We start from the raw sequence: 26,853 nt of genomic DNA on the forward strand, positions 1-26,853 counted from the left end.
GACTTTTGGGGTCACATAACACTTGGTTTTGAAAAGACATTAATATGGAGTTGGTTGAATGCAAATGGGAAGCAGATTCCGTGACTGACCCGGTTTTGTTATATGTGGAAAGGCTGATGGCCCCAGTTGTGGTAGACACGTAGAACCATAAATTACTGTGTTTCTCAAGGTTGCCTTTTGTTGTCAGAACACTTAGCATAAGTCAGAAATGGTAGGCTATACCTGAGAAGAACAAAAAAACCCATTAACTATAATAAATCAGCACTAAAAAAAAAAAAAAGCAACTATAACCACCAAGGCCATCGTATTCTTTTTGCTACTAAAGTTGTTACATTAAAAAAAAGAAAAAAGTAAAAGAAAAAAAAAGGGAAGCACCAATAAACAAAAACTCATTCCCTTAAAGCCAGGATGATTTGAATGTTCTTTCTAATGTAATAAATCTGAGTAAAAATCAGGCATGTTTGACCAAGAATATAGTGGCGTAGGAGTTACTGGAGAGTGTTTGTTGGAGTAGAGAAACAGAGATAAGAATATAAGATGTGCCTAAAGTAGGGTCTTATGTGAGGATTAAAGTCTGTGTGTGTGGCAAAAATCAAGTATAGTTCAAATAGTCTTAAAAATCCCTTAAGATTTTCCGTGAAATACAGATGTAGGCATACTGTCTTCCAAATAGTCTAACATGGCCAGTTTTTCCTTCAGCATTGATTTTCTTTTGTTGAACCAGTGAGGCATTAGCTATATTCTTTTTGGTGACTAAGGGTAGAATAACAGACTTGGAAGAACTACTTTTTATTCTGGTTTGTGAAGCTGATTTTCACTAGTGCTGTGAATAATAATGTCTTTTTATTTTATTTTATTATTATTATTATTTTTTTTAATGGGTAAAGGAGAAAAGACCTGTGTTTTCCAAAGAAATCCTTGGGTAACAAGGATGTTTTGAGAGACCGCTTTTTCTCAGAAAGGCCCATTCTCTTGCACACTGTGTGAAATGTATACCTCTTTGTAGCTCTAATTTTCGTGTGTCCTTGTCTGTCATTTCCAGTCTCTTTCTGTCTGATTCTCCTCTGCTGTGTTGTCTGATAGGCTCCTGTCTCAACTCCTCATGCTTATTTTCTCGTCCTCTTTGTTCCCATACTCACTGGTACTTGTCCCGTGCTCTGTATTTTTCTTGTTCTACTCAGTAAAGTAGCACAATCCACTTCAAATTCAGTCACCTGAAGTGTGGTATCATAAGACCTGGTTTCAGTTTTAGTCTCTCATATTAACTTTTTAACTCAGAAAGACATTCCACATCCCTGAGCCTTAATTTCTTAGCTGTGTCAGGAAGGTAACATATCTCTTGTAAATAGAATTCGATGTAATGAAAGGAATGCCAAGTAGTGATGGCTTCTTGAATAAATTAGAATTTTGTGATTCCGTTATGTATAGACTGTGCCTTCTATAAAACTTAGTAGCAAGTCAGAGTTGGTGCTCTGAGAAATGCAGGCCAGGCAGTCCAGCGTTTCTAAAAATTTCAAGAACAACTTTGGACTTTCTCCTCATTTCTATTCAGTTACACCCGATTCTTTCACAGATCAGACTCTATAATCACCCTATCCCCATCCTCTCTCCTGATCAGAAATTGGTAAGGTGAAGAAGTCCAGGTTGACACAGTATACGTAACACATGTTTTTGGCACAGTGGGACTTTTTGACATAAAGGTAGTAAATAAGGGGAGTAGGTTTTCGCTTTTCGATGCCAGAGCCCAGTGGAAATTCTTACTGTATCTGAAATTAATAGAAATGTAGAGAAACTTATTGAAGGTACTGGTTTATCCTTAAGCAGAATGTAAAATATGTATCCATTTTTAAAAGCATTTGCTGGGTGGCTCAATCAGTTAAGCATCTGTCTCCCTCTTGATTTCGGCTCAGGTCATGATCTCGGCTCAGGTCATGATCTCAGAGTCGTGAGATGGAGTCCTGCATCATTGGGCTCTGTGCTGAGTGTGGAGCCTGCTTAAGATTCTCTCCCTCCCTCACTCTCTGCTCCTCCTCTACGTGCACGCATGCACTGTTTCTCTAAAAAAAAAAAAAAAAAAAAAAAAAAAGAAATGCATTTAGTAAGTGTCTACCTGGATATAATACTGAAGAGGTAATAGCTGCATGACCTATAATGGGATTAAAAGTTGAATTTCAGATAACTTGGTTTTCCTGGAAACATAATCATTATGGGCTGTGTTTGTGTCTTAACAGGAAGATTAAGAAATTAGGGTTAGGGTCTACTTAAAATTTTTAATCAGTTAAAATCTGTTTCAAGTCATACTTATCAATACTTTGATCAGTTAAAATTATTCCAGAAATCTATAGATTAATCTTTTCTTCCTCGTACTCACAAACCTCAGTAAGTGTCCAGCAGTAAAAATGCGCAAGAGGTGATTTTCATCCTTGGCTGCCGCTGTTGAGCAGCAGTGCTTGTGACCTAGTTTTAAGGGGCTGGTAAGGAAGGAGGCATAGTATGTATATTTAAGGTTACATTTAAAAAGCCTTCCAGTATTCCATCACTCCATTGTTGTTTCCATGGAAGCGGAACCACTATCAGCAGCAGGAGTCCATTTCAACTGCTGGCTTCCGGTTTTGTTTCTCTGTTACTATGGAGACTGCCTAGAAAGCAGCAGAGGCACCAAAAGTTTAAAAAACAATGATTTGATTACAAAATATGGTTTTAACTCCAGCTTGCATTAGGTGCTCCACAGCCTTGGCATTTTTGAATTTCAAATTATTTTGGGAAACGAATTGATTTTTTGGAACGAAAACAAATTTTGAGGTTGTATTAACGCTTGTAAGCACACTGCATTAAATAAATTGCCATAGTTTCCGTTACACCTTAGCCTACGATGAATAAGAAATTTTAAATGAGGGATCTAAATTAGGGCATGAAAAGGTATAACCTGATATGAGAAACTCTAATGATAATGGGAGCAGCCGTTAGACTAAGTCCATGAAAGGTAAACTCAAAACTAAAGGATGAGTAATGTGTAGAAATAGTAAATGTTTCTCATTTCTGTGGCACATTTTACCTTCACAACATATTTCAATTGCTTAGGTAGCTTTCACAGATAGATTATATAAAAATAAAAGCTTGAGTTTAGAAATTAAATACATTTTAAGGACAGAGAGGGATCATATTGAAATTTAAAAATTTTAATCTTAATTGAAGTTTGAGGTGTTGGAGAGTTAATAAATGTAGACTGTTCCATGGTTAAAAAGCAATAGAGATTCCCCCCCACCCCCCAGCCCCCAAGACTAGTTACAGTTTTGAAGTATTCATAAAGGAGAGAAGAGATGGAACAGTCATGTAAAAGCTGTGAAAGGAAGGTTTTTAAGCAAAACTGCACCCCCAGCTCTGTTGCCGGTTTCCTTTGAGGGCTCTATTCAGTCTGGATTCTTCAGTTTGCATGCGAGAAAATCCACATTTGAACTCTAGTAGGCAAAGAATGGCAGGAATGTAGGTTTGGCTGAAATCTGGGACCCCAGTCGCACCAGGATTCCTTTTTTTGTCTCTCATAACTGCTTCCCTCTGTTAAATTCCTTCTTTCTGATTGGCTCTTAGCGCATTGGCAGAGACTGTGGCTGTTGGCAGTTCCCAGTCCTCTTATTTCCAGCGTCAATAGCAAAGAGGGACTGATTGGCCCAGTTTGTGTTGGGCCAATTCCTCCCTTCTCCACCTGTGGCCAAGAGGGTGGGATTTTGTGACTGGCTCAGCTTGTGACAGAGGGCTCACCCTTGACTATGTAGTAATAAGGGACAGAAGGACTGAGATCTGAAGCACACTAGCAGTTTTCATTCAGACCACCCTGTTAAGTGATGGTAGTGGTGGCTGAAGGTGAAGGGCTACAAAGGCGAGAAGGGAGCATTTCTCAGAAGAAATAGAAGATGCTATTCCAGGCAGAAATAAGGTTTTTCTAGTCGTCATCTTTTGGGGAAGAATGCCTGCTTTACTGTAATTCAGTTCAGTTCACTTCAGCCAAACAGAAACATTATTTTGTAGGACTTGGTTTAGAGAAAAACCAAGATCAAAAACCTTTACAATTTAGTGCTTCCTATATACAGCTGTCTTTGTTGTAGTATCTTTTATGTATATCGTCTCCTTTAATCTCTGCAGTCATTTGAAGTATATGTTTCCATTTTAGAGAATGAGGAAGAGGGTCAGAGAGTTGAAGTATGATGTATCATTGGTCACATGACTAGGGAGGCAGAGCCAGAATTTAGATAACTAGGGTTTCTAGAATGTAATCAAGGGTGCTTTCCACTGTATGATACTTGCTTTTTGGTTAACTTCATCCAGAAGATGCATAGGGTGAATTATAAAAAAAAGTACTGTGTATGAAGTGCTTAGATAAAAATGAGTCGTGAAAATATAGAATATTATTTATGAAAGGAGCCTTAGAGATTGTATACTACAGTGGTTTTTCAAATGTTTTAACTTTCAGTCATGGAATCATTTCTTCAAATGAAATGTATTACAGGTATATAAGATGGGTAAGAGCATAGGATTGTCCTGCTCTGGAGAAGAGAGAGCCCAGAACTTCATGGGCTGGGCCACCTGTGTTTTGAAGTCTTGAGTATTCTGGAGGCCATTTTGAATACGCTTTGTTTAGAGAAACTGAGAGCCAGACAGGGTAAATGACTTGTTCATTTTCATATAATTGTATATTACAGGGATTTCAATTACATTCTTCCTTTTTTTCTTTTTTTAAAGTCTTTATTTTAATTCCAGCTAGTTAACATACACATTTCAGTTACATTCTTACTTTCAGTTGTAACGTGGGTGACAGTTTGTTGTTAATGAAAAAACATGAAGCTTACAAAAATCAGAGTGAATTCAGAGTTACCCTAAATGATTTTATTCTCCAGTTTCTTGCTACTTGGGCAGCATATCATATCCATGTCATGACTCTTATTAAACATCTGTTGCATTTAGTTCCAGTTTGTTGAGTTGGGCAATTGCATAGTACCTGGACTAGGCTAGTCTTCTGTATGCAGAGCTTTTTATACTACATTTCTTACATATCAACTCCTCCTATAGAAGGTATCAGGTTCTCTCTATATATTTTAATAGGAAAATTTCAGAATTTGGATAAATCAAATTTATAGTGGTAATATTGAGACCTTGCTGATACTAATAACTTTGATGTCTGTTCCAACTTTGAATCTCTCTTCTTTTTAGTTAGAAATGAGAACAAGTAGCTGGGGACCTTGGGTGGCTCAGTTGGTTAAGCGTCCAAATTCAGCTCAGGTCATGATCTCACGGTTTGTGGGTTCGAGCCCCACGTCCAGCTCTGTGCTGACAGCTCAGAGCCTGGAGCCTGCTTCGGATTGTGTCTCCCCCTCTCTCTGCCCCTCCCCCACTCACACTCTTTCTCTATCAAAAATAAATAACCAATAAAAAAAAAAGGTGAACAAGTGGTGAACTGGGTCAAAGAAAGTTAATTTTCAGGTTGGATAAATGAAAGTTTATTTTTCGCGTGCCCTGTCCTTGTTTTCTCCTTTTAGGAGAGTCAAGCCCTACCCGTCGAGAAGCTGTGAAGAGAAGAACAGCAGAATATCTAATGCGAGCAGAGAGTCTCTCTAGCCTTTATGGAAAACCTCAACTTGATGATGTCTCTCAGGTAGGTCTTATGTTTCATTTTGTATTTTCTTTAGCTCTTTTTGCTGACTTGTCTCTTGGCTTTATTTATAATTAGAATGCTTGAGAATTTTGGTCTTTGGAATTTTATCAATAATATTTTAACAAGTTATTGGTGGGAGGAAAAGCATTAAAGCGGATCACCAAAAGTGGAATAACATGGGACTTGCTTTCTCCTCTTTCTCAGCCCTTTGTTCCTTCCTCTACCCCTAAAACTCCATGTGTAAAATGACAGTAATTTGTACTGAATTTTATTTGAAATTTGTAGGGTTAAATAATGGTTTTTGTGTGATTCCTGTACAGTTTTATTGATTCACGCTAAAACTTATTATGAAAGCATAAGTCTTACAGGTAGCTGCTATAGGTGACCTAGAATTATAAAGGCATAATTCTAACAGGGATATTTATGTTATTTGGGACTATCCTTAGTCTTGTCTAGAAAGCAGGTGAATGCTTAAAACATTGGAAACGTTGTAGTTTATTATTATTGTTTTTATGTCATTTGGACTTGGCAAATATATAACTTTTCTGGTTTTTTTCTTTATATTAACTAAGGTTTTTTTTGGATACAATTTAAAAATCATATCTTCTAGAGATGGAAGAAAGTGCTTATTTTCTAAATTGACCTAAGATGCAGGTGGGCTTGTTCATATCCCAACTCTGTCCCTTGAAACCAATGGAGGATTGGGCAAGACACTGAACTCTCCAGCTCTTACCTTCAGTTTCTACATCTGAATAATGAGGATAATAGTTACTCCTTTCTGGGTTATTGTCAGGTTTAAATGAGTTAAAAAAAAAAATCACTCATATATACAAGCACATATGTGCACACACATGCGTGCCCGCGCACACACACATACACACACACACACACACACACACACACACACAAATCCTGCAGTTCAAGTGATTACCTCATAAAAAGACCAGCCTATAAACCAAGTTTATTAGAGTAGCTTAATAAGTTTTAGCCCTATTTTTCATCTTCCTTAATATACTGCTTTGTATGTTTTTTTTTGGAATTTTTAATGCTTATGTACTTTTTGACAGTTCTAACATGTGTCAGTTTTCTAGTTTAAAAATAGCCCAGTACTTCATCTTGATTCATTGGACCATTAAACTTTTTGTTGCTGATTTTCTGAGTCCTTTTCATTCTGCATATGGTCTTTTAAAAAATGCAGTTATCAAAACTATACTTATTAATGCGAATTTTCAGTGTGAAGTGTTTGATCATTACTTTTAGAACAAAAAAATTATATTCCAGCTTGGAAGTAATATACTTTTGTTACTTGTTTTTATATAATGAATATGTTTTAAATAAGATATCTGCTGTTTCATTTTCAGATTGTTAATTATTCTGTGTTTGCCAATCTTTCCCTATTTTCTATCATTATTGTTTTAACTGTATTATTATTTTTAACTCCTTATTATTTTATCTTTTTAAAATGCAGTATTTATCTAAAGACTACTTTGAATTCAATTCTTATTTTCTGTGGGGTTGGCAACCCTCCCTATGTGCAATCCTGATGTGTACATTCTCACTTCCATATAAAAGTATTAAATAGGATGGGCCTCTATGAACTTACTTGTTTTACTAATTCATCTTGTATGTAAATATTCTAAAAGTTTTAGAAAATTACTAGTATTCTATTCTTTCCATTAATGTTAAACTTGAATATTCTACCTATACTTACTCCTTTGAACTCCCTACTTATGCAGCCCTTATTACAGTTTCCCATAATCACTTCTGTGAACAATATTTTTTTTAATGTTTATTTATTTTTGAGAGAGAGAGAGAGAGAGAGAGAGAGAGAGAGAGAGAGAGAGAGAGAAAGAGCTAGCAGGGGAGTGACAGAGAGAGAATCCCAAGAAGACTCCGTGCTGTCAGCACAGAGCCCAACATGGGACTCTCACTCACAAGCTGCGAGATCATAACCTGAGCCAAAATCAAGAGTCAGGTGCTTAACTGACTGAGCCATCCAGGTGCCCCTGTGAACAATAATTTATTAGGCAAATAAATAAGTGTAGCTTTTGACTTGGAGAAAGGAACCATGAAGTATATCAGTCAGAAATTCCTTTCGAGCATAGCTTCTAATGAAAATAAAACGAAGGAAATCTAATAAAAAAGAACTGGTTGTATTAGATTATATATTAATTCACTAAGCATCTATTAAGACTCTGTGTGTATACAGTATCAAACTAGATATAGTTTGGAGTTATATAAAAGATGACAGTTTCTGCTTTTGCAAACCCTGTGTACCCAAAATACGTACCTCATTGAGGAAATGCTAGAATGATAAGAGCCATGTAGAATAATGGGAACTTGTATCAGAAAGGGTAAAAAGGACTAACTAGTGAATCAAATTTGGTATGCCAGGACTTTTTTCAATTCTTAGGCAAGGAGGCTACAGGACAGTTTTTCTAGCTAGAACAAGATGTTTCTCTTTTATGGTTAGTATATGCTTTTTATTTCACTTCTGTATTTTATGCTCTCAAACCTGGCCCTTATTTACGTCAGGGACAAGCTCGATTATTTTCTTATCTATTATTTAACTTAAATGTCTTCTAGAGTTTCTTGATTAGTGTGGTGAATTCATTATTTTCTTCTTTAACCATCTCTGGGCCTCAGTTTCAACCAACGCATTCAGAGGATTGGTATAAATTATTTTTGAGGCCCATTAGCTCTTAAATTCTGTGCAAAAGCAGATATAATTTCCATCTTGAATGCATGTGCCAACACTTCTTTCTAGTCTGATTGATTAGGAAAATAAAGGGATCCTTTCTGGTTTAAAATATTTTTTGTTGATTCTTGTGTTCCCCTTTGGTGAAGTCCAGGTCATGACTCACTCCACCCGAGTTTTCTGTGGTGATTTCAGCTTTTGCTTTATTGAATTTATTTATGAGACTCTTTTGTGGTAAAAATAAAAGTTCTTAATTTTCCAGTCATACATGGTAATATCCTTTTTGAAAAAGGGCAGAAAGGAGCCCTCTTTGACTCTTGGTTTTCTTCATTACTTCCTTATAGGAAAACTTAAGGGGCAGGTTTCAGAAAAAAAGGAAATGAATTTTGTTTAAAGTAAAAGTCTTGACTGACAGAGACAGAGTCCTTTATCTTTTCCTTTTTTTTTAATTGGAGAGGACTTTGAATGATTTAAGAATTAATATATTTTTAAAATTTTTATTTTTTTTTTGAGAGAGAGTGCAAGCTGGGGAGGGCCAGAGAGAGGGGGACATAGGATCCGAAGCAGGCTCTGCGCTGACAGCAGTGGGCCTGTTGTGGTGCTTGAACTCACGAACTGTGAGATCGTGACCTGAGCTGAAGTCAGATGCTCAACTGACTGAGCCATCCAGGTGCCCCAAGAATTAATATTCAGAGGGAATTTTCCTGGAAAAGACTTGCAAAATCATTTTTGCTCTTTTTAGCTCTAGGAATAATAACTCAAGATCATGGAAATTTAGAAAAAGGTAGTAAATGGTCTAAATTTAGGACATAAAATACTGTGTAGTTTGTAAAGTATGAATACATATTTTGCCATACAGTTAAACAAGGTGTTAATGAAAATTAATATGTAGAATGTATGCCTTTCCTGAATATTTGTAGAGTTTTGAGTACAATTACTGTGATACTGAAAATATTTTTTCTGTTGTGCATTTTGTTGACTGGTATTATTGGTATTTCTCACTTCTTCCTTGGGAAATATTTTAAAATGAGTATCGTGTCACCCTTAGTGAGACGTAGACAAAGCAGAGATGGCAGTCAGGGCCATTCCACATCAGTAACAGTACTGCAGTGAAGACACATCCTTGAAATGTGATGGAAGAGAGGCTAGGACATGGGGTTTGAGGGTTAATAAGTTGCCAGTGAAATTCTTGGCAAAGCCAAAAATTTACGGGTGAAACCAAGTTAAGAAACTAGTGTAGCTGGCAATCAGGTTTTAGAGTGTGCGTTCTCGATATGTTTTTTGTAAAGTGCTTTCCTTTTACCCTTATCTTCCCCCACTCCAAAATGGTGGCTTATTCTTCTTAGGTTAAGGACAGGTAGCTAACCGTATTCTGGAAGTGGTTGGTGGACCAGTAGCATCAGCATCACCTGTTAGCTTGTTGGAAATGCAGAATCGTAGCCTCTCTCAGGCTGACCGAATCAGAATCTCCATTTTAACAAGGTCCTCAGGTGATGCATAGACACGTTGAAGTTTAAGTACTGCACTAACAGCTCGGTAAGAACAGAGGTAGATGTCATCAAGAAAAGGGAATAATACCAAGTGAAGAAGACTGTGGGCAGGGTAAACGACAACTTTAAAGAAACCAACCAAAGTAAGGGTAAGCGTCACTTAGCCATTTAGAGAATGTAGAACAGAAATAGTAAATAGATTTTACTAGTGTGTTAACTCCAATCCCCTGGTCATGGCTGCCAAGAACACTGTCTTGTGAGACAGAGTGTGAGATTAACAGAGATATCTGCCGTGGGCTTGAACGGTTGAGTGATATGTATTTGCCATCTTTGGTTTTGAAGACTGTTGGGTCATCGTACATTCTTCTATCATAAGATCCATCATGTACTCTCTCCCGCCCCCGCTCCTTGCTTCTCTAGGCATGTTCTGCTACAGTAGTTAATATACGTAAGTGAAAATTTGACCTTTCTCATTAAGGAAATCAGCCATGTTTCCTAGAAATACACTATATTCTCCCATCCCTCATTCCCTTAGCATTGGCTGGAGTTTCCCCAAACAATATTATAATATTTAATAAGTAAGATGTAATCCCTTCTTATCTATCATCTAGTTTTGTCATCTTAGACAAATTGCTTAACCTTGCCGCTTCTCAGTTTTCTCATCTGAAAAAAAAAAAAAGAGAGAGAGAACATTGGACTTGATCTCTGTCTCTTTCTGTTCTTAAAATTCTGTGGATTTATGTTTCCTTTTGCCATCTGAAAAAAGGAATAGATCTATAGGGATTCTACCCAATTTAAGCGCTGCGTATAAGGAATACAGGATTTCTTATTGATGATTTTATTTCATGATCTTTCTTTGTTCATTTCTCTGATCTTAAACTTTTATAGATGGTTAAAGTGGAAAGAGACCTTTAATGATCACTTTGCCTTTGGTCTTTCCCCATTACAATTTCACCATTCCCATCTTTGCAGAAGTAACCTTACTAAATCACTGTTTTCATTAGGTTGTTTCTCATACAAAAACTTGTTTTCTAGACTCTGGAGAATATGGTCCAGACCTGGCATTCAAGGCCTGTGAAAACTGACAGACCCTAAGTGCATAATTTTATTTTCCTTTGTTCTACAATCTGAACATTTTCCCCCCACCAGACCAGTTTCCTTCCAATCCTGTATATAATATCCTTTCCTAACCTAATTTCAACATAGCATTTAAAATAATTTTTAGTTCCACTTCTTTCTGAGACCACAGTTTATCATATACTAGTGACTTATCTGTATAGTCTTGTATTTTTAAAAAATGTTTTATTATTATTTAATTTTTTCATATGTTTGGCTTATCTCTTCAAATAAGTAATAAACTTCTTATAGCTAGGAGATCATGCCTTTCGATGGTTTATATTCTTTCAGTTATCATGCACATAGTGGACACATGGTAATTATTCACTGAAAGGTGCAGTTTATAAAGATTTTGTAGTTTTCTATCTTTGCTCTTGATTACCACAGTGAACCAAAATCTTTCTTTGGAAAAACTGAAAGATCCAATGACATCAGTGAGTAAGAAGGTATAAGGTATAAATAAATAGGAGGCATGGATGTTAGGTGCATTTAGCTATATTTTCAAAGATGAATGTAATGGATAAATTATTATCTAAAGTATTATTTCCCCCTATAACTTTTCCTTAACAGTTCTCTTACCAGAAATCACAAGCAGTTCTTACTCTTCCTTAATAGTAGAATAGGGAGAGATTAATTTTAATTATCAGAATGTGTTGTGGAGTAGAAAGACTATAAGCAGTACAGTAGGAAGTTGGGGAACATCACCTCTTCAGGCACACCGAAGTTAGTATTTGCTTGCTAAACCTAAAAACAAACAAATATTTGAAAGCAATTAGAATTGTTGCTTTAGAAAAAAAAATTGCTGCTTTTAGAAAATTTCACAAATGATAGTTTTTCCAGTTGTAAATGACACCTGATTTATCTGTGTAACCTCCTTCCCTTGTTTTCCTCCTCTCTTCCTCCTTCCTCTCTTTTCTGCTTTTCCTGTCTCCTGACTAACACACAAGGCACTGAGAGTATAAAGATGAATAAGGTATATTTCCTGTTCTCAGGGAGCTTCCTGTCTAGTGATATTGGTCTGTACAAGGACTTGAAGTATCAAAAATGGTATTTCAATAACTATTAATCATGACATTTGATTAACCAGGAGAGTTGTCTTCCATTCACGAGGAGAACAATGTTCCTGCATATTCTGATAGACTTCAGACAACAAAAAATGTCTTACTTTACTGATTGACATGGAAAAACTAAGACCAATGGATAGGGAGTAAGGTTTATTCTTTTACTATGTGTGGTACTGAAATAATCCCTTCCTGTTTTCACTGATCTTTTTTGTAGCCAACAGACCTAGTTTTCCACATCACACATGTTCAGATATTAAAACAAATTTTTTTCTCCTGTAAGTCATTTCTTTTCTAGGCTTGAATGACCTTAGTTGTAACGATTATTGATTGTATGATGGAGTTTCTTAATTTTTCACCATTGTTGACAGTTCTGGTTAAACTTGAATCTGCCAATCGCCTTAAAATACATAAGTATATATTTATAAAGTAACATTAAAGGACTGTAGTTTCATGATGAGAAAGAATGACTTGTTGTGTTCCCTCTCTCCCCAGGTTTATCGATTATAACATTGTTTTTTAGTACCCTCCTTCTAAATTACTCTTGAGCCATCTGGGGTAAATATAAGGCTGTGATTGGTGGTTGTCTTAGTTACCCATTTGTTACAAAGTTTCCTTACAGCTGTACAGTTTTGAATTGAATTACTGCTCTAGAAACTATATCAGCTCATTATTTTTTCTTTTTAAAATTTTGTTTTCGATGTTATCATGATTTATTTACTTGCAACTTTTTTCTTGCTTTTTCTTTTTGATTTTCTTTCTTTTTGATTTTATTATTTTTTTTATTTTACATTACAGACAAACAGAAACTTCCTCCTTTCATCTTTCCATTCTCTGATTTATGATAAATTTAGTTTCCTTTGGCCTGGCATTTGCTTCAGCAGGCAGTCTTCCTTCAAGTACCTCCCTGATTGATGTGTAATCTTTGATATCTTCCATTAGCCTCCAGGATCACTAAGTTCAAGGCCCCCTTGGAACCTAAGGAGCCCTGCCGAGGAGCTGAAGGCCTTCAGAGTCCTTGGGGTGATTGACAAGGTAATTCTTCAGTGTCTCTTCAAGAGTTCAGTCATAAATCGACTGCATGCTGACATTATGTCTTTGAAGCTTTGGATCTTAAGGATATGAAACAAAAGGAGAAAATGACTCAAATGCATCTGCACTTTAAAATAACAAAAGCAGAAAAGAAAAAGCTTTTATCTAAGCAATTCATGTAAGGTCATGCAAAATATATTTGAGCTAACGGAGAAGGTGCATATTTGTTGGCATTCGGTTGAGTAAGGGGTTTTGGTTTTATAAACCTGCTAGAGCAGAGTAAAGATACACTTTTTGTTAGTTACAAAAACTTGTTAGTCAGTAGTTTTCAGCCTTAACTGGTATAGTCAATCTAATGATCAAAAAGAAAAAATGGCACCCTCCTAAGACCTACCGTTTACTGAGTACTTACAATGTGTCGGCCGTACACAGGCGTTTCATATAAAACAACTTGCTTAATCCTTCTCACAACCCTGCTTTTTGCATCATGTTGGGAAAGTGATGTGTAGAACAGGGTAAGTAACTTGCCCAGAAATCAGATGGCTAACTTAGGGTAGTACTGGAATTCAAACCTAGAGATTTGTGACTCCAAAAACAGTGTTTTTTTTCCAGCACATGCCTCCCCCCCCCTGCCCCCCCCATCTCCTTTACTTTTGTATTTAGAATAAAAATAAAGAGATAACAAAGATATCTGCTATTGACTTTTTCCACATTTGGTGACATCTCAGATATGCCAAAAATTCACAGTACTGGCAGAGACTTTACAAGTGTAATTTAAAAACCACACACTGGGCGCCTGGGTGGCTCAGTTGGCTGAACATCTGACTTTGGCTCAGGTCATGATCTGGCGATTCATTGGGTTCGGGCCCTGCATTGGGCTCTGCTGATAGCTCAGAGCCTGGAGTGTGCTTCAGATTCTGTGTCTCCCTCTCTCTCTGCCTCTTGCCTGCTCACACTCTGTCTCTCTCTCTCTCTCTCTCTCTCTCTCTCAAAAAAAAAAAAAAATAGAACAATAAAAAAAAATAAATAAAAAGTAAAAATCACACAAATAAACCGTGTTTTAAGTATATTTGGTCAACCATCACCTTACCTTTCAGAGTAAAAGAAAATATTTTATTTAATATTAAGATATAAATTAATTTAGGCCTTTTTTTCTATTAACCATCTTTTATGAAGCACATCAGTGGTCATTGGTAACTTAATGTTCGTTGAGTACTTCTTGTGTGCTAAAGTATGCATGTGATTCGTTGCTAAAACTGAACAATATGCAGTGTATCTCAGGTAATTTAGATGGAGCTAATGGTTTGAGCTATTCCAAAGGGAACATTGGGTTCAGTATTACCTGAACCTCTCAGTCTTATTATTATAAGCATTGTTTTTCTCAAATAAATTCATATAACTGAATTATGACTTAAAGAGTTCTAAGCAGTAGGTCTTTTTAGCTTGAAATATTTCTTTGAAATATTTCTAGCTTTTCCAGTTTGGAGAATGATCTGTTTGAGAGTACAGAGAAGCAAAATAAGAACTGAATAGTTCGTAGGTTCTTGGATTTCTGTGCAAGCAAATATACTTTTTTGATGTGCAATGTCTGTCCCTCCCTTTGATCTGCTTGTTTTGATAAAATATGACCTTTCATTGCTATGCTCTAATCATGAGTGAGTCACCTCGAAATCCTGCTAATAGCTATGAGTCTCATAGGTTTATCTAAACAAGCACCTTCAGCAGAGGAGGAATTCCCGAATTCTGTGCTGATGCATAATTTGCTACTGTCTTTATTCTGTTAGCCCGGAGAGTATGTTTGGTGTTGAGAAGGTGACATTTAACTTTTCAAAGTAGAGATAACTAAATATGTACTTGGGAATTAATGGGCTTTGCAAATAATCTTTTAAAATTTATAAGTCTTCATAAAAACATGAATAGATTTTTAAAAATTTGAATTTTTAAAAAATGTTTATTTTTGAGAGAGAGAGAGAGAGAGCAAGTGAGAGAGGGGCAGAGAGAGAGGGAGATAGATGAGCTGAAGCATGCTTTGCCCCCGGAGTGCAGAGCCCTATGCAGGACTTGAACTCACGAACCGTGAGTTCATGACCTGAGCCAAAACCAAGAGTTGGATGCTTAACCAACTGAGCCACCCAGACACCCCAGAAAGTTTGAATTTTTTTAAAGATAAGTTCTTTTCTATTTGGCTTTTAGAAACTGGAAGATTGGAAGAACAGTGTTGAATAAATTGAAATGGCTAGAAAATACACAGGATACATTAATCTAGCCTGTACAGACTACAGTTTGTCTGATTCTATCTCATTACAGTATTTGTTCTTTATGAGTTATTTTGAGTGTTGTTGTCTGTTAACTTAGGAAAGTAAAATTTCCCTTGAGAATAGGATTTTACAGACTTTCATATAGGAAGTAAATAAAGCAAATTTGTTCATCCGTATCTAGACCATAAGCTCCATTAGAACAAGATCTTGTCTGTCTTGCTCTTTATGTTCTCAGTGCCTAGAATCATGCTTGGCACCTAATGGGTGTTTACTAAATATTTGTTGAAGGAATAAATTGAACCTTAAATAATTTTAAATACATCATATATAGAGTGACACCTACTGGTATAATATGAGACTGCTCCCTAGTTCCATTGCCCCATAGGTGTATCTTGGTCTGGTATTCAAAGGGAAAGAAATGATTTTCTGTTCTTTAATTGGGCTTACAAAATCCATCATTAATATATATGTACAACAAGGAATTTAAGCATTAGGGATCTTGCAATATAAATAAGCTTGTGAACATTTAAGAGCAAGAATAATCAGGCTAGTGAAGACCCTCAAAATCATACAAAGAATAGCTAAAAAAATGAGGTATGGTTAACCTGATAAAAACACATGTGTTCTTCCTTTCTTTGGAGGGCTATCCAGGATAGCATGATTAAATACTGTTTGTTCAAATCTTAAGGGTGAAAGGAAGTATTAATTATGCCAGATCAAGAGGTGCAAACTAAGATCACCTTAGGCAAACCAGGATGTCTGGTTTTCCTGGAAAGAAGGTAGTCAAGGATAAGACTTGTTAATATCCCCATGGGATACAACCAGAACTAAATGAGTACAAGTTTTCAAAGTTTAGCTAATGCTTAAAGATGCCTTTTAAGAATTAGGATTGACCAAAGGCTGACTGGATTTCATCATACTTATTTGTTTCATGTCATTAGAGAGATTCAAGCAAAGGCTGAAGAGTCATTGGTGGGGATGTTCTAGAAGGAATTCAAGCACTGGAGGGAGTTTTACATTAGATAAAGATTTCTTTTAGCCCTCAGATTCACTTACACATAGTCTTCATGTAGTAATAGCAAGGGAAAGTAGAAATTAGTAGAAAACTAATACTTGGATGAAAAGGATGGATTGCTGGTGTTTTCACATAAATTTGTGCACGTGTGGGTGCAAACTTTTGTGTTTCTATGCATGAGGTATGTAGGTATAAGAATTGCTTATGTATAGCTAATTTGCAGTTGAGTTAGAAGTCTGGATTGGTCATTTAGTACTAGAATGCCCAAGTGTAGGGAAAGTTTCTGAGAAAGTTCACTATTGTGTAACTTAACAATTAAAAGGATAAAGGAGGGGCACCTCGGTGGCTCAGTCAGTTAAGCTTCTGACCTCGGCTCAGGTCATGATCTTGCGGTTTGTGAGTTTGAGCCGCATATTGGGCTCTTCGCTGTCAGCACAGAGCTGGCTTTGGATTCTCTGTCTCCCTCTCTCTTTGCCCCTCCCCCACTCACACTCTATCTCTCTCCCCCAAATAAATAAACGTTAAAAAAAAAAAAAGGATAAAGGAGTCTGTAGTCTAGTAAACAGTAAAGTACTAGGGGCAGTTTCCTGGTTTTGATATTGTGCTATAGCTATATAAGGTATCATCATTGGGAGAAGCTGAGTGAAGGGTACATGGGACTCTACTATTTTTGTAACTTCCTGTGGGTTTAAAAAAGAGTTAAATAAAAGGGGGGGGTGCTGCAAGGAAGATGCTGACTTAACCATCTGAGTAATAATACCAAGATGTGATCCCTTCATGTCTAGTTAACTCTACTGGGTTGTGTGTAGCCAGACTCATCCTGCATGTGGGTGTGGGTGTGGTGTTTTCAAGGTCAACCCGTGAAGATGGTATGGCTGGATTGCTCAAATTCATTGTCACTCCTTGAAAAACAAGTTCAACGGGATGCTTTAGAAGTCATTGTTATGAGACGCCACAGACTTTGTAAACTAATGACTATTTATTACATCAAGTGTTAGGTATTTTGTAATCAAGGTAGCTCCTGAACTTATCCTAAGCTTGCCAGTCAGAATTCTTAGGTTGACTTGCCATTGGAAAAATATAATTTTAGCGAAAATATTTTTGAGAACATTTGTGGAGATTGTTCAAATTGAGTAGATGTTGAGAGAACCTTAAAAAACAAGTACAAAACAAATACTTATTTTTTAAGTTTCCTAAATAATATTTTCTATGATGCTATATGGGTAAACTGTCCTTATTGAGAACACAGAAGCATCAATATTTGGGTATTTGCTCATTGAGGGAACATTGGGTTGAGCTGTATTCATAGGACCTTATCCTTTATTTAAATAAACAGTGTGGCAAAAATATTGCCTAAATGATAGATTACAAGTGTTGCACTTTTGCTTGTAGAAAGATGGAATTGAGATCCTTTTCCCTATTTTTTCTGCTAAGTCTAACTAAACTCTGGATGTTATGCAGAAAACAAACCAGAAGACTGGACACTGGAGAGTAGAAGGAAGACTGGCTAAGGGCTGTGGGATCCAATGACTATGTGGGTGAATTCCCTGTACTTTCTTTTCCTCACATATTCCAGACTGGATGTTAGTGAAATGGGCAACTCAGCAAAGTTAGTAGGCACAGACAAAAAACAAACTTAGCGAAAGTGTGGTCTTTCTGAGCAAAGGACTATGAAATGGGCAGCTTAGTAAGACAGAAAACTTTTAGACAATAACCACTCTACTCCTGCTAACCCCACAGCAAAACTTTGGCACTATCCCACCACCACTAGCAGAGACCATGTGAGGTGCCTAGACTTTCATTCTTGCAAGGCTGCATTGAGGTGCTGCATCCCCCCTGTTGGCGTGGTGTCAGAAATGGCCAAGTGGCGGGGCGCCTGGGTGGCGCAGTCGGTTAAGCGTCCGACTTCAGCCAGGTCACGATCTCACGGTCCGTGAGTTCGAGCCCCGCGTCGGGCTCTGTGCTGACGGCTCAGAGCCTGGAGCCTGTTTCCGATTCTGTGTCTCCCTCTCTCTCTGCCCCTCCCCCGTTCATGCTCTGTCTCTCTCTGTCCCAAAAATAAATAAACGTTGAAAAAAAAATTTTTAAAAAATAAAAAAATAAAAAAAAGAAATGGCCAAGTGGGGATCTGAAACTTGTATCCCCACTGGGCTGAAATGACACATATCAATTGTGATCACTTGGGAAGCCTGGACTTTTAGCCCTGCCTGGTGGTAAAGAGGCTCCCCTTCCTTTCCCCGCTGTGGTAATGTTAGAGGAGGGCTGGTAGAGATTCCAGGTTTGACCACTACCCAGTGATAATGAAGCCACCTCCCACCTGGTGTAAAATGAAGGCTACATGAGGAACAGTAATGAGGTGCCTCTGTTCTTCCCAGCCAGGGTGGTATCAGCAGAGACCTGATCTCCTACCCCTACCTAGCAATAACCAGGAGTCCCACTTTCCTCCCTCAGATATCCGTGAAAGCCAAAAAGGGAACCCGAACTTCCATTGCTACCTGGTAGTAACAGACCGATTATCTCTTTCCGCCATCAGAATCATGTCAGGAAAGGACTTCTAAAATACAAAATTTTATGAGATGCAGAGTCTTATAATATGTCTGAAATATCCAGGTTTCAATAGAAAATCGTGGAGAAAAAATAATCAGCTGATACCAACACTGAGATGACACAGATGCTAGACTTATCTGACAAAGATTTTATTTTTTTTTATTTTTTATTATTTTTTTTAACGTTTATTTATTTTTGGGACAGAGAGAGACAGAGCATGAACGGGGGAGGGGCAGAGAGAGAGGGAGACACAGAATCGGAAACAGGCTCCAGGCTCTGAGCCATCAGCCCAGAGCCCGACGCGGGGCTCGAACTCCCGGACCGCGAGATCGTGACCTGGATGAAGTCGGACACTTAACCGACTGCGCCACCCAGGCGCCCCTCTGACAAAGATTTTAAAACAGCCATCATAAAAATACTTCCGTGAGCAATTACAAGCACATATGAAACAAACAAAAAAGTAGGAAGTCTCAACAAAGAAATAGAAGATATAAAGAAAAACCAGATGGAAGCTTTAGAACTGAAAAATACAGTTAAGAAAGGTGAAAACAGACCTCAGTGGGCTCAACAGCAGAATGATAAGACAGAGGAAATAGTGAATTTGAAGATGGGTCAATAGAAATTACCCAGGCTGAATAGAAAATAAAATGAGGGAAAAAGTGGGCGCTGACAGGAATCTATGAGACTAAATCAACAGTTCTAACATGTGGCATTAGGGTCACAAATGAAGAGGAGAAAGAGGGTAAAGCCAAAAAGTATTTGAAGAAATGATAGCCAGACATAACCCTACAGATTGAAGAATCTAGATCCTAAAAAAAAGGATAAATCCAAAGAAATCCATGGTAGGGCACCTCATAGACTTCTAAAAACTAGACAAAAAAAAAAAAAAATTGAAGACAGTGCAAGGGAAACATTACCTATAGAGTAAAAACAGTTTGAGTGATAATGGATTTCTCATCAGAAAAAACCATTGAGTCCATAAAAAATGGCACATCATTTTTTAAGTCCTGAAAGAAAAGAATTGTGTCAACCCAGAAATCCATATCCTGTGAAAATATGCTTCAAAAATGAAGAGGAAATCAAGCCATTCTCAGATGAGTAAACATTAAGAGAATCTGTCACTAATCTACCCTAAAAGAATAAAGTTAAGTTCTCTAAACACAAAGGAAATATTAAAGGTAGGAATCTTAGAACATTAGGAAGGAAGGAAGGACAATGAAAAGGGTAAAATATGAGTAGATACTTTTTTTTTCCTGTTGAGTGTTTTTTTTTTTTCCAAAAAATTTTTAATGTTTAATTATTTCTGAGAGAGAGACAGCATGAGCAGGGGAGGGGCAGAGAGAGAGAGGGAGACACAGAATCTGAAGCAAGCTCCAGGCTCTGAGCTGTCAGCACAGAGCCCGACGTGGGGCTCAAACCCACAAACTGTGAGATCATGACCTGAGCCAAAGTCAGGTGCTTAACCGACTGAGCCACCCAGGCGCCTTTCCTAGTCAGTGTTCTAAATTATGTTTTATGGTTGAACAAAAATTGTAACACTGTCTTACCTATTTCTAAATGTATGTAGAGGAAATACTTAAGACAATTATGTAATAAATGAGAGGATGTAAAGGGACATAAGGAGAGGTAAGTTTTCTACACTTCATTTGAAATGGTAAAATGATGACACCAGGAGACAGTGATGTTATGTGTATATAATAACTAGAGCAAACTCTGAAAAAGCTAATTAAAGAGATACACTTTTAAAAAAACACTGTTGATAAACCAAAATGTAATTCTACAAAATGTTAAAGTAACACACAGTAAGGCAGGCAAAAGAAAACAAACAAAAAACAGAGAGAAAAAACAGAAAACATAAAGTAAACTTTGAGGCAAAGAAAACGATCAGAGTAAGAAAGGAACATTATATAATGATAAGTCAATCCACCAATAACACACAGCAGGTCTAGATTTGTATAAACCAAACATCAATTTGTTGAATATATTGTTGAATGAATACAAAAGAACATATCAAAATCGATGGGGAAAAAATGGATGGGACACAGCCTAAGCATGCTGACAGAAATTTTTATAGCACTGAATACTTATATTAGAAAAGCAGAAAAGTCCCAAATCAATAAACACTCTAAGCTCCCACTCCAAGAAACTAGAAAAAGAGCAACATAAACCTTAAGCAAGTGGAAGGAAATAAAGGTAAAAATAGTGATCATTGAAATTGCAAATAAAAACCATAGACAAAATCAGTGAACCACAAAGGTGGTTCTTTGCAAAGATAAGTAAAATTGATAAACCTTTAGCAAGACTGACAGAAAAAGAGAAGACACAAATTACTTTGTCAGGAATAAACTAGGATATTATTACAGGTCCCATGGGCATCACAAGGATAACAAAGGAATAGTACAAAAACCCCTATACATGTAAATTTGATGATTTAGATGAAATGGACCAATTTATAGAAAAGTGTAGGCTGTTATCCAATATGAAATAGATAATTTGAATAGCCCTTTTACTATTAAGGGAATTGAATTTACAACAGAAATACTCCTAAAATGAAATCTTGAGGCCCAAATGGTTTTACTGGAGAATTCTACCAAATTAAAAAAAAATTTTTTTTTAATGTTTTTATTTTATATTTGAGAGAGAGAGAGAGCGCGCATGAGCATGAGCAGGGGAGGGGCAGAGAGAGAAGGAGACACAGAATCTGAAGCAGGCTCCAGGCTCTGAGCTGTTAGCACAGAGCCTGACATGGGGCTTGAAGCCACAAACCTTGAGATCATGACCTGAGCCAAAGTCAGGTGCTTAACCAACTGAGCCACCCAGGTGCCCCTCTACCAAATTTTTAAAGAATTAAACACCAATTCTGCATACTCTCTTCCAGAAAATAGAAGATGAAATAGTTCCCAGTTCATTTTATGAGGCCAGTATTGCCCTAATAACAAAACCAAAGTGCAAAAAAGAAAAGTACAGGCCAGTAATCCTCATTAATATAGATATAAAAATCCTCACAAAATATTAGCAAATAGAATTCAGCAGTATCTAAAAGGAATTATGTATTTTGACCAAGTAGGGTTGATTCCTGGGATGCAAAGTTAATACAGCATTTGAAAATCAATCCATGGAATCTAACCACAGTAGCAGGATAAAGAAGAAAAATCACACAGTCATATCAACTGATGCAGAAAGCGTTTGAAAAATCCAATACCAGTTCATGGGGGGGGGGGAAACCCTCTCTAAAAACTGGGAATAGAGGGGAACTTCCTCATTTGGTAAAGAATAGCTACAGAAAACTTAACAGCTAATGGCATACTTCATGGTGAATGGATGCTTTATTCCTTAAAATTGAGAACAAGGCAGACTCTTAGCACTTCTGTTAGACGTAGTACCAGAAGTTCTAGACAGTGCTGTTCAGCAAGATAAGGAAATAAAAGGCATATGGATTGTAAAGTAAATACTATTGTCTGTTTTGAAGATGATATGATGGTCTACATATATAAAACCATGGGATTTAGCAAAAATTCAGAACTGGTGAGTGAAGTCAGCAAGGTTGCAAGATATAAAATGAGCATACAAAAATATGTTATATTTCTTCATACTAATAGTGAACATACAGAAACTGGAATTAAAAATACAGTACCCTTGGGAATGCAAATTGGTGCAGCCACTCTGGAAAACAGTATGGAGGTTCCTCAAAAAACTAAAAATAGAACTACCCTACGAGCCAGCAATTGCACTACTAGGCATTTATCCAAGGGATACAAGTGTGGTGTTTCAGAGGGACACATGCACCCCCATGTTTATAGCAGCACTATCAACGATAGCCAAAGCATGGAAAGAGCCCAGATTTCCATCGATGGATGAATGGATAAAGAAAATGTGGTGTATATATATATATATATATATATATATACACACACACACACACACACACACACACACACACACACAATGGAGTATTACTCAGCAATCAAAAAGAATGAAATCTTGCCATTTGCAACCACGTGGATGGAACTGGAGGGTATTATGCTGAGTGAAATTAGTCAGAGAAAGACAAAAATCATATGACTTCACTCATATGAGGACTTTAAGAGACAAAACAGATGAACATAAGGGAAGGGAAACAAAAATAATATAAAAACAGGGAGGGGGACAAAACAGAAGAGACTCATACATATGGAGAACAAACTGAGGGTTTCTGGAGGGATTGTGGGAGGGGGGATGAGCTAAATGGGTCAGGGGCACTAAGGAATCTACTCCTGAAATCATTGTTGCACTATATGCTAACTAATTTGGATGTAAATTTTAAAAAATAAAAAATAAAATTAAAAAAAGCATAAATAAATAGATAAGCCGTGAAAGATTAAAAAAAAAATACAGTACTCATGGGGCGCTGGGTGGCTCAGTTGGTTAAGCGTCTGACTTTGGCTCACGTCATGATCTCGTGGCTTGTGAGTTAGAGCCCTGCATCAGGTTCTGTGCTGACAGCTTGGAGCCTGGAGCCTGCTTCAGATTCTGTGGCTCCCTCTCTCTCTGCCCCTCCCTTACTCACACCCTATCTGTCTCTCTCTTAAAAATAAAATTAAAAGACATTAAAAAAATACAGTACCTTTTACAGTCAAACTTGATAATACAGTTTTAACACAATTCTTATCAGATTCTCAGGAAGGTTTGTGTGTGTGTGTGTGGATGTAGGCGAGATTATTAAATTTATATGGGAAGGTATAGGAAGTATAATAGCTAGAACAGTTTCATAAAAAGAATAAAGTGGGTACAATCACTTTAGTTGATTTCAAGAGTTGCATAGCTACAGCAGTCAAGACTGTGTGGTATTGGTGTATGGAGAGACATAAATCAATGGTACAGAATAGAGAGTGTAGCAATAGCTCACAAGTGTGGCCAGCTGACTTTTGACAAAGGTGCAAAAACAGTTCAAAGTAGGAAGGATAGCTTTTTTTTTTAACAAAGAGTACTAGAGGAATTGGATAGCCATTGTCTAAAAAAACAAACAAAAAAATCTTGGCCCCTCCCCCACACTTTATATAAAACTTAACTCAAAATGGATCACACATTTAAATGTAAAACATAAAACTTTTAGAAGTAAACAGGAGAAAATCTTTAGGACATAAGCCTTGGCTTATAGAGGCTTTAAACATGCTGGAAAGCATGATCCATAGAAGGAGAAAGTGATGAATTAGATTATCAAGATTAAAAACTTTTGGTCTGCAAGAGACCCATTAAGAGGCTGAAAAGACAAGCTAAAGACAGGGAGAAATTATTTGCATGTTGTGTAGATGACAAAAAACTCACCTAAAAGATATGTAGAATTCTTGAAACTCAACATGAAAAAAACCCTGATAGTCCAACTAGAAAATTACCAAAAGACATGAAAAGCCAGCCATTTCACCAAATGAAATTATGGTAAATTAGCACATGAAAAGATGTTCAACATCACGAATCATTAAAGAAATGCAAAATAAGATCACAGAGATATTTCTGTATACCTATTAGAAAACTTTATTTGTGGAAACAACCAAAATACCGTACATTAGGTGAACAGTTAAGCTGTAGTACATTAATACCAGGGATGAGGGATATTACTCATCAGTAAAAAAGAATGAACTGTTGAAACACGCATCTGCCGGGATGAATGCATCAAGGACATCATGCTGAGTGAAAAAAAGCCACCCTCAAATAATTATATACTGTATGCTTCCCATTTATATCCCACTTTCAAAATGACCAAACTAATATTTCTCTTCCTTCATTTCCCATAGTTCATTCTGTTTGATAATTGAGGTAGTGTAGGACAAAGACATATAAAAGAAACTACTAATACGGTAGACATGCATTAATAATTATTGCTACAATTATTGATTACATACTACAGCAAAAGTGAGCTGATTTAACATGGTTGCATACTTTTTGAAAAATTTTATTCTGTTGCAGTCTTTAAGAAATCATTCCCACGAATGTTACTTCATAATAAATGTATATTAGATTGTCATATATCTATAAGAAAATAATACATCCTACTACTTTATTGTTAGTATATAGTTTAGATATATAGGCATATTGTAAAAGTAGTTTATAATAACAATTCTCAAATTAGAACATACAAATAAAGCCATAGTTTCAATATATTATAGTATATTCAGCAGTACTATAGGTGAAGCTATATTTATTTTTATTTTATTACTTTTTAAGTGTTTGTTTATTTTTGAGAGAGAGTGTGAGCAGGGGAGGGGCAAAGAGAGAGGGAGACAGAGGATCTGAAGTGGGTTCTGTGCTGACAGCAGAGAGCTAATTGTGGGGCTTGAACTCACAAACTGAGAGATCATAACCTGAGCCGAAGCCAGAGCTTTAACTGACTGAACTACTCAGGTGCCCTCAATGTAGATCTCTTTAAAATAAAGTAGTCTATTATTGTGGTTTTGTGCATAACATGCTACTAATGATTTTGGTACTGAAAACCTATGTTTATGAATACTTAAAAATACATTTAAAAATGTAGTACCTTCTGGTTACTGGTCTGGCATGTAAACAGCTTGGAAGTCTCCATTCCTTTCTAAGAGAAATAAAAAGCTGAACAAATTGAAAAATCGACAACTCTTCTTAGATCCTCAGAAAGTGAAGTTATAGGGCAAATGGCTGCCTCCAAAATTGGAGAGACAGACATACAGATACAGAGAATCACTGCTTACTAGAGCAGAAACCTACATGGGAACTACTGCCTGGGTAGAAAACCAGACTCTAAATGACAAATGGGCTCCATAGGACAAGTCTGAGAGTTAAAAACTCCAGGGGAATGCCCAGACTCTTTTGAGTTTTACCTTTTGCAGTTCTACCAGGTTCTCACAGTGAGTATTGGAGAAAAATTCCCTTAGACTTCCATTAGGGGATGCGGAAATATACCAGAATTCTATTCTTAACAAGGTTTGCCTTCAAGAGAAATGATTTTACCACAACCTAATCTACTCAGGTTTTATTAGAGCCTAAGCGGCTTTGGGGCAGGGAAATCCCAATTCCAGCCAGCTATAGCTTTGGGTGTAGGGGAAAGGGAATACCCAACTCTAATCCCCCTCTGACCTTCTGGTGGTAGGGAAGAGAAATACCTAACTCCAGTCCCCTGCAGCCGTTTGATTCACCTAAAGCTGGGAAAAATCTGATAGGAATTTATGAAGTTCAGAGCCCAGGGTTACAGGCTTACTAAAAGACTGAGACATAATCTTGGACTGTAGAATTCTTCCCTTCCTCTGGCATCTTACCACATTACTAAAGGCCTATTTATTGGAGTTCCTTTTACCTAGCACATCACCTATAACTTTCAACAAAAATTTATAAGGTATGCTAAATGGCAAACAAACAAACAAACAAAACAACAAAAAGACAACATAAACACAACAACAGTTTGAAGAGATAGCAAGAATTAGAACCAGACTCAGATTGGAGGGCTGTTGGAATTATCAGACCATTAATTTAAAACCATTATGATTAATATGCTGTATGTTGTGACAGAAGAAGCAGACAATGTGCAAGAACAGATAGGTAGGGGCACCTGGGTGGCTCAGTCGATTAAGCATCTGACTCTTGGTTTCGGCTCAGATCATGACCTAGCAGTTTCGGGAGTTCAAGCCCTGCGTCAGGCTCTGCACTGGCAGTAAGGAACCTACTTGGGATTCTCTCTCTCCCTCTCTCTCTGCCCTTCCCCCACTCTCTCTCAAATAAATAAACTTTAAAAAAATTAATTAAGTAAAAATAACAGGTGGGTAATGTAAGCATAGAGATGGAATTTCTACAAAAGAATAAAAAAAATGCTAGATATAAAAAATACTATAACAGAAATGAAGAATGCCTCGATTGGCGCGTAAACAGACTGGACAGGGCTGAGGAAAGAATCTTTCAGCTTGAGGATATGTCAGTAGAAACTTCCAAAACTAAAAAGCAAAGAGAGTGAAGATTAAAAAAATGGAACATCCAAGAACTGTAGGACGG

At 36.9% G+C, this 26,853-nt stretch overlaps 1 protein-coding gene across 6 annotated transcripts in view; it reads left to right on the forward strand.

Annotated features, from left to right (window-relative positions):
- RPS6KC1 (ribosomal protein S6 kinase C1) overlaps positions 1-26,853 on the forward strand; it is a 179,752-nt gene that overhangs the window by 84,945 nt on the left and 67,954 nt on the right. For all 6 annotated transcript variants that reach the window (XM_047076832.1, XM_047076833.1, XM_047076834.1 and 3 more), the window contains 2 exons: positions 5,532-5,647; positions 12,955-13,047. In XM_047076832.1, the coding sequence (XP_046932788.1) occupies positions 5,532-5,647; positions 12,955-13,047 (209 nt within the window). The remainder of the gene's footprint in view (positions 1-5,531; positions 5,648-12,954; positions 13,048-26,853) is intronic.

Source organism: Lynx rufus, unplaced genomic scaffold, assembly GCF_022079265.1.
Source record: "Lynx rufus isolate CCGP_SWC_20201006 ecotype Redwood Valley unplaced genomic scaffold, mLynRuf1.p SCAF_15, whole genome shotgun sequence".
Lineage (NCBI taxonomy): Eukaryota > Metazoa > Chordata > Mammalia > Carnivora > Felidae > Lynx > Lynx rufus.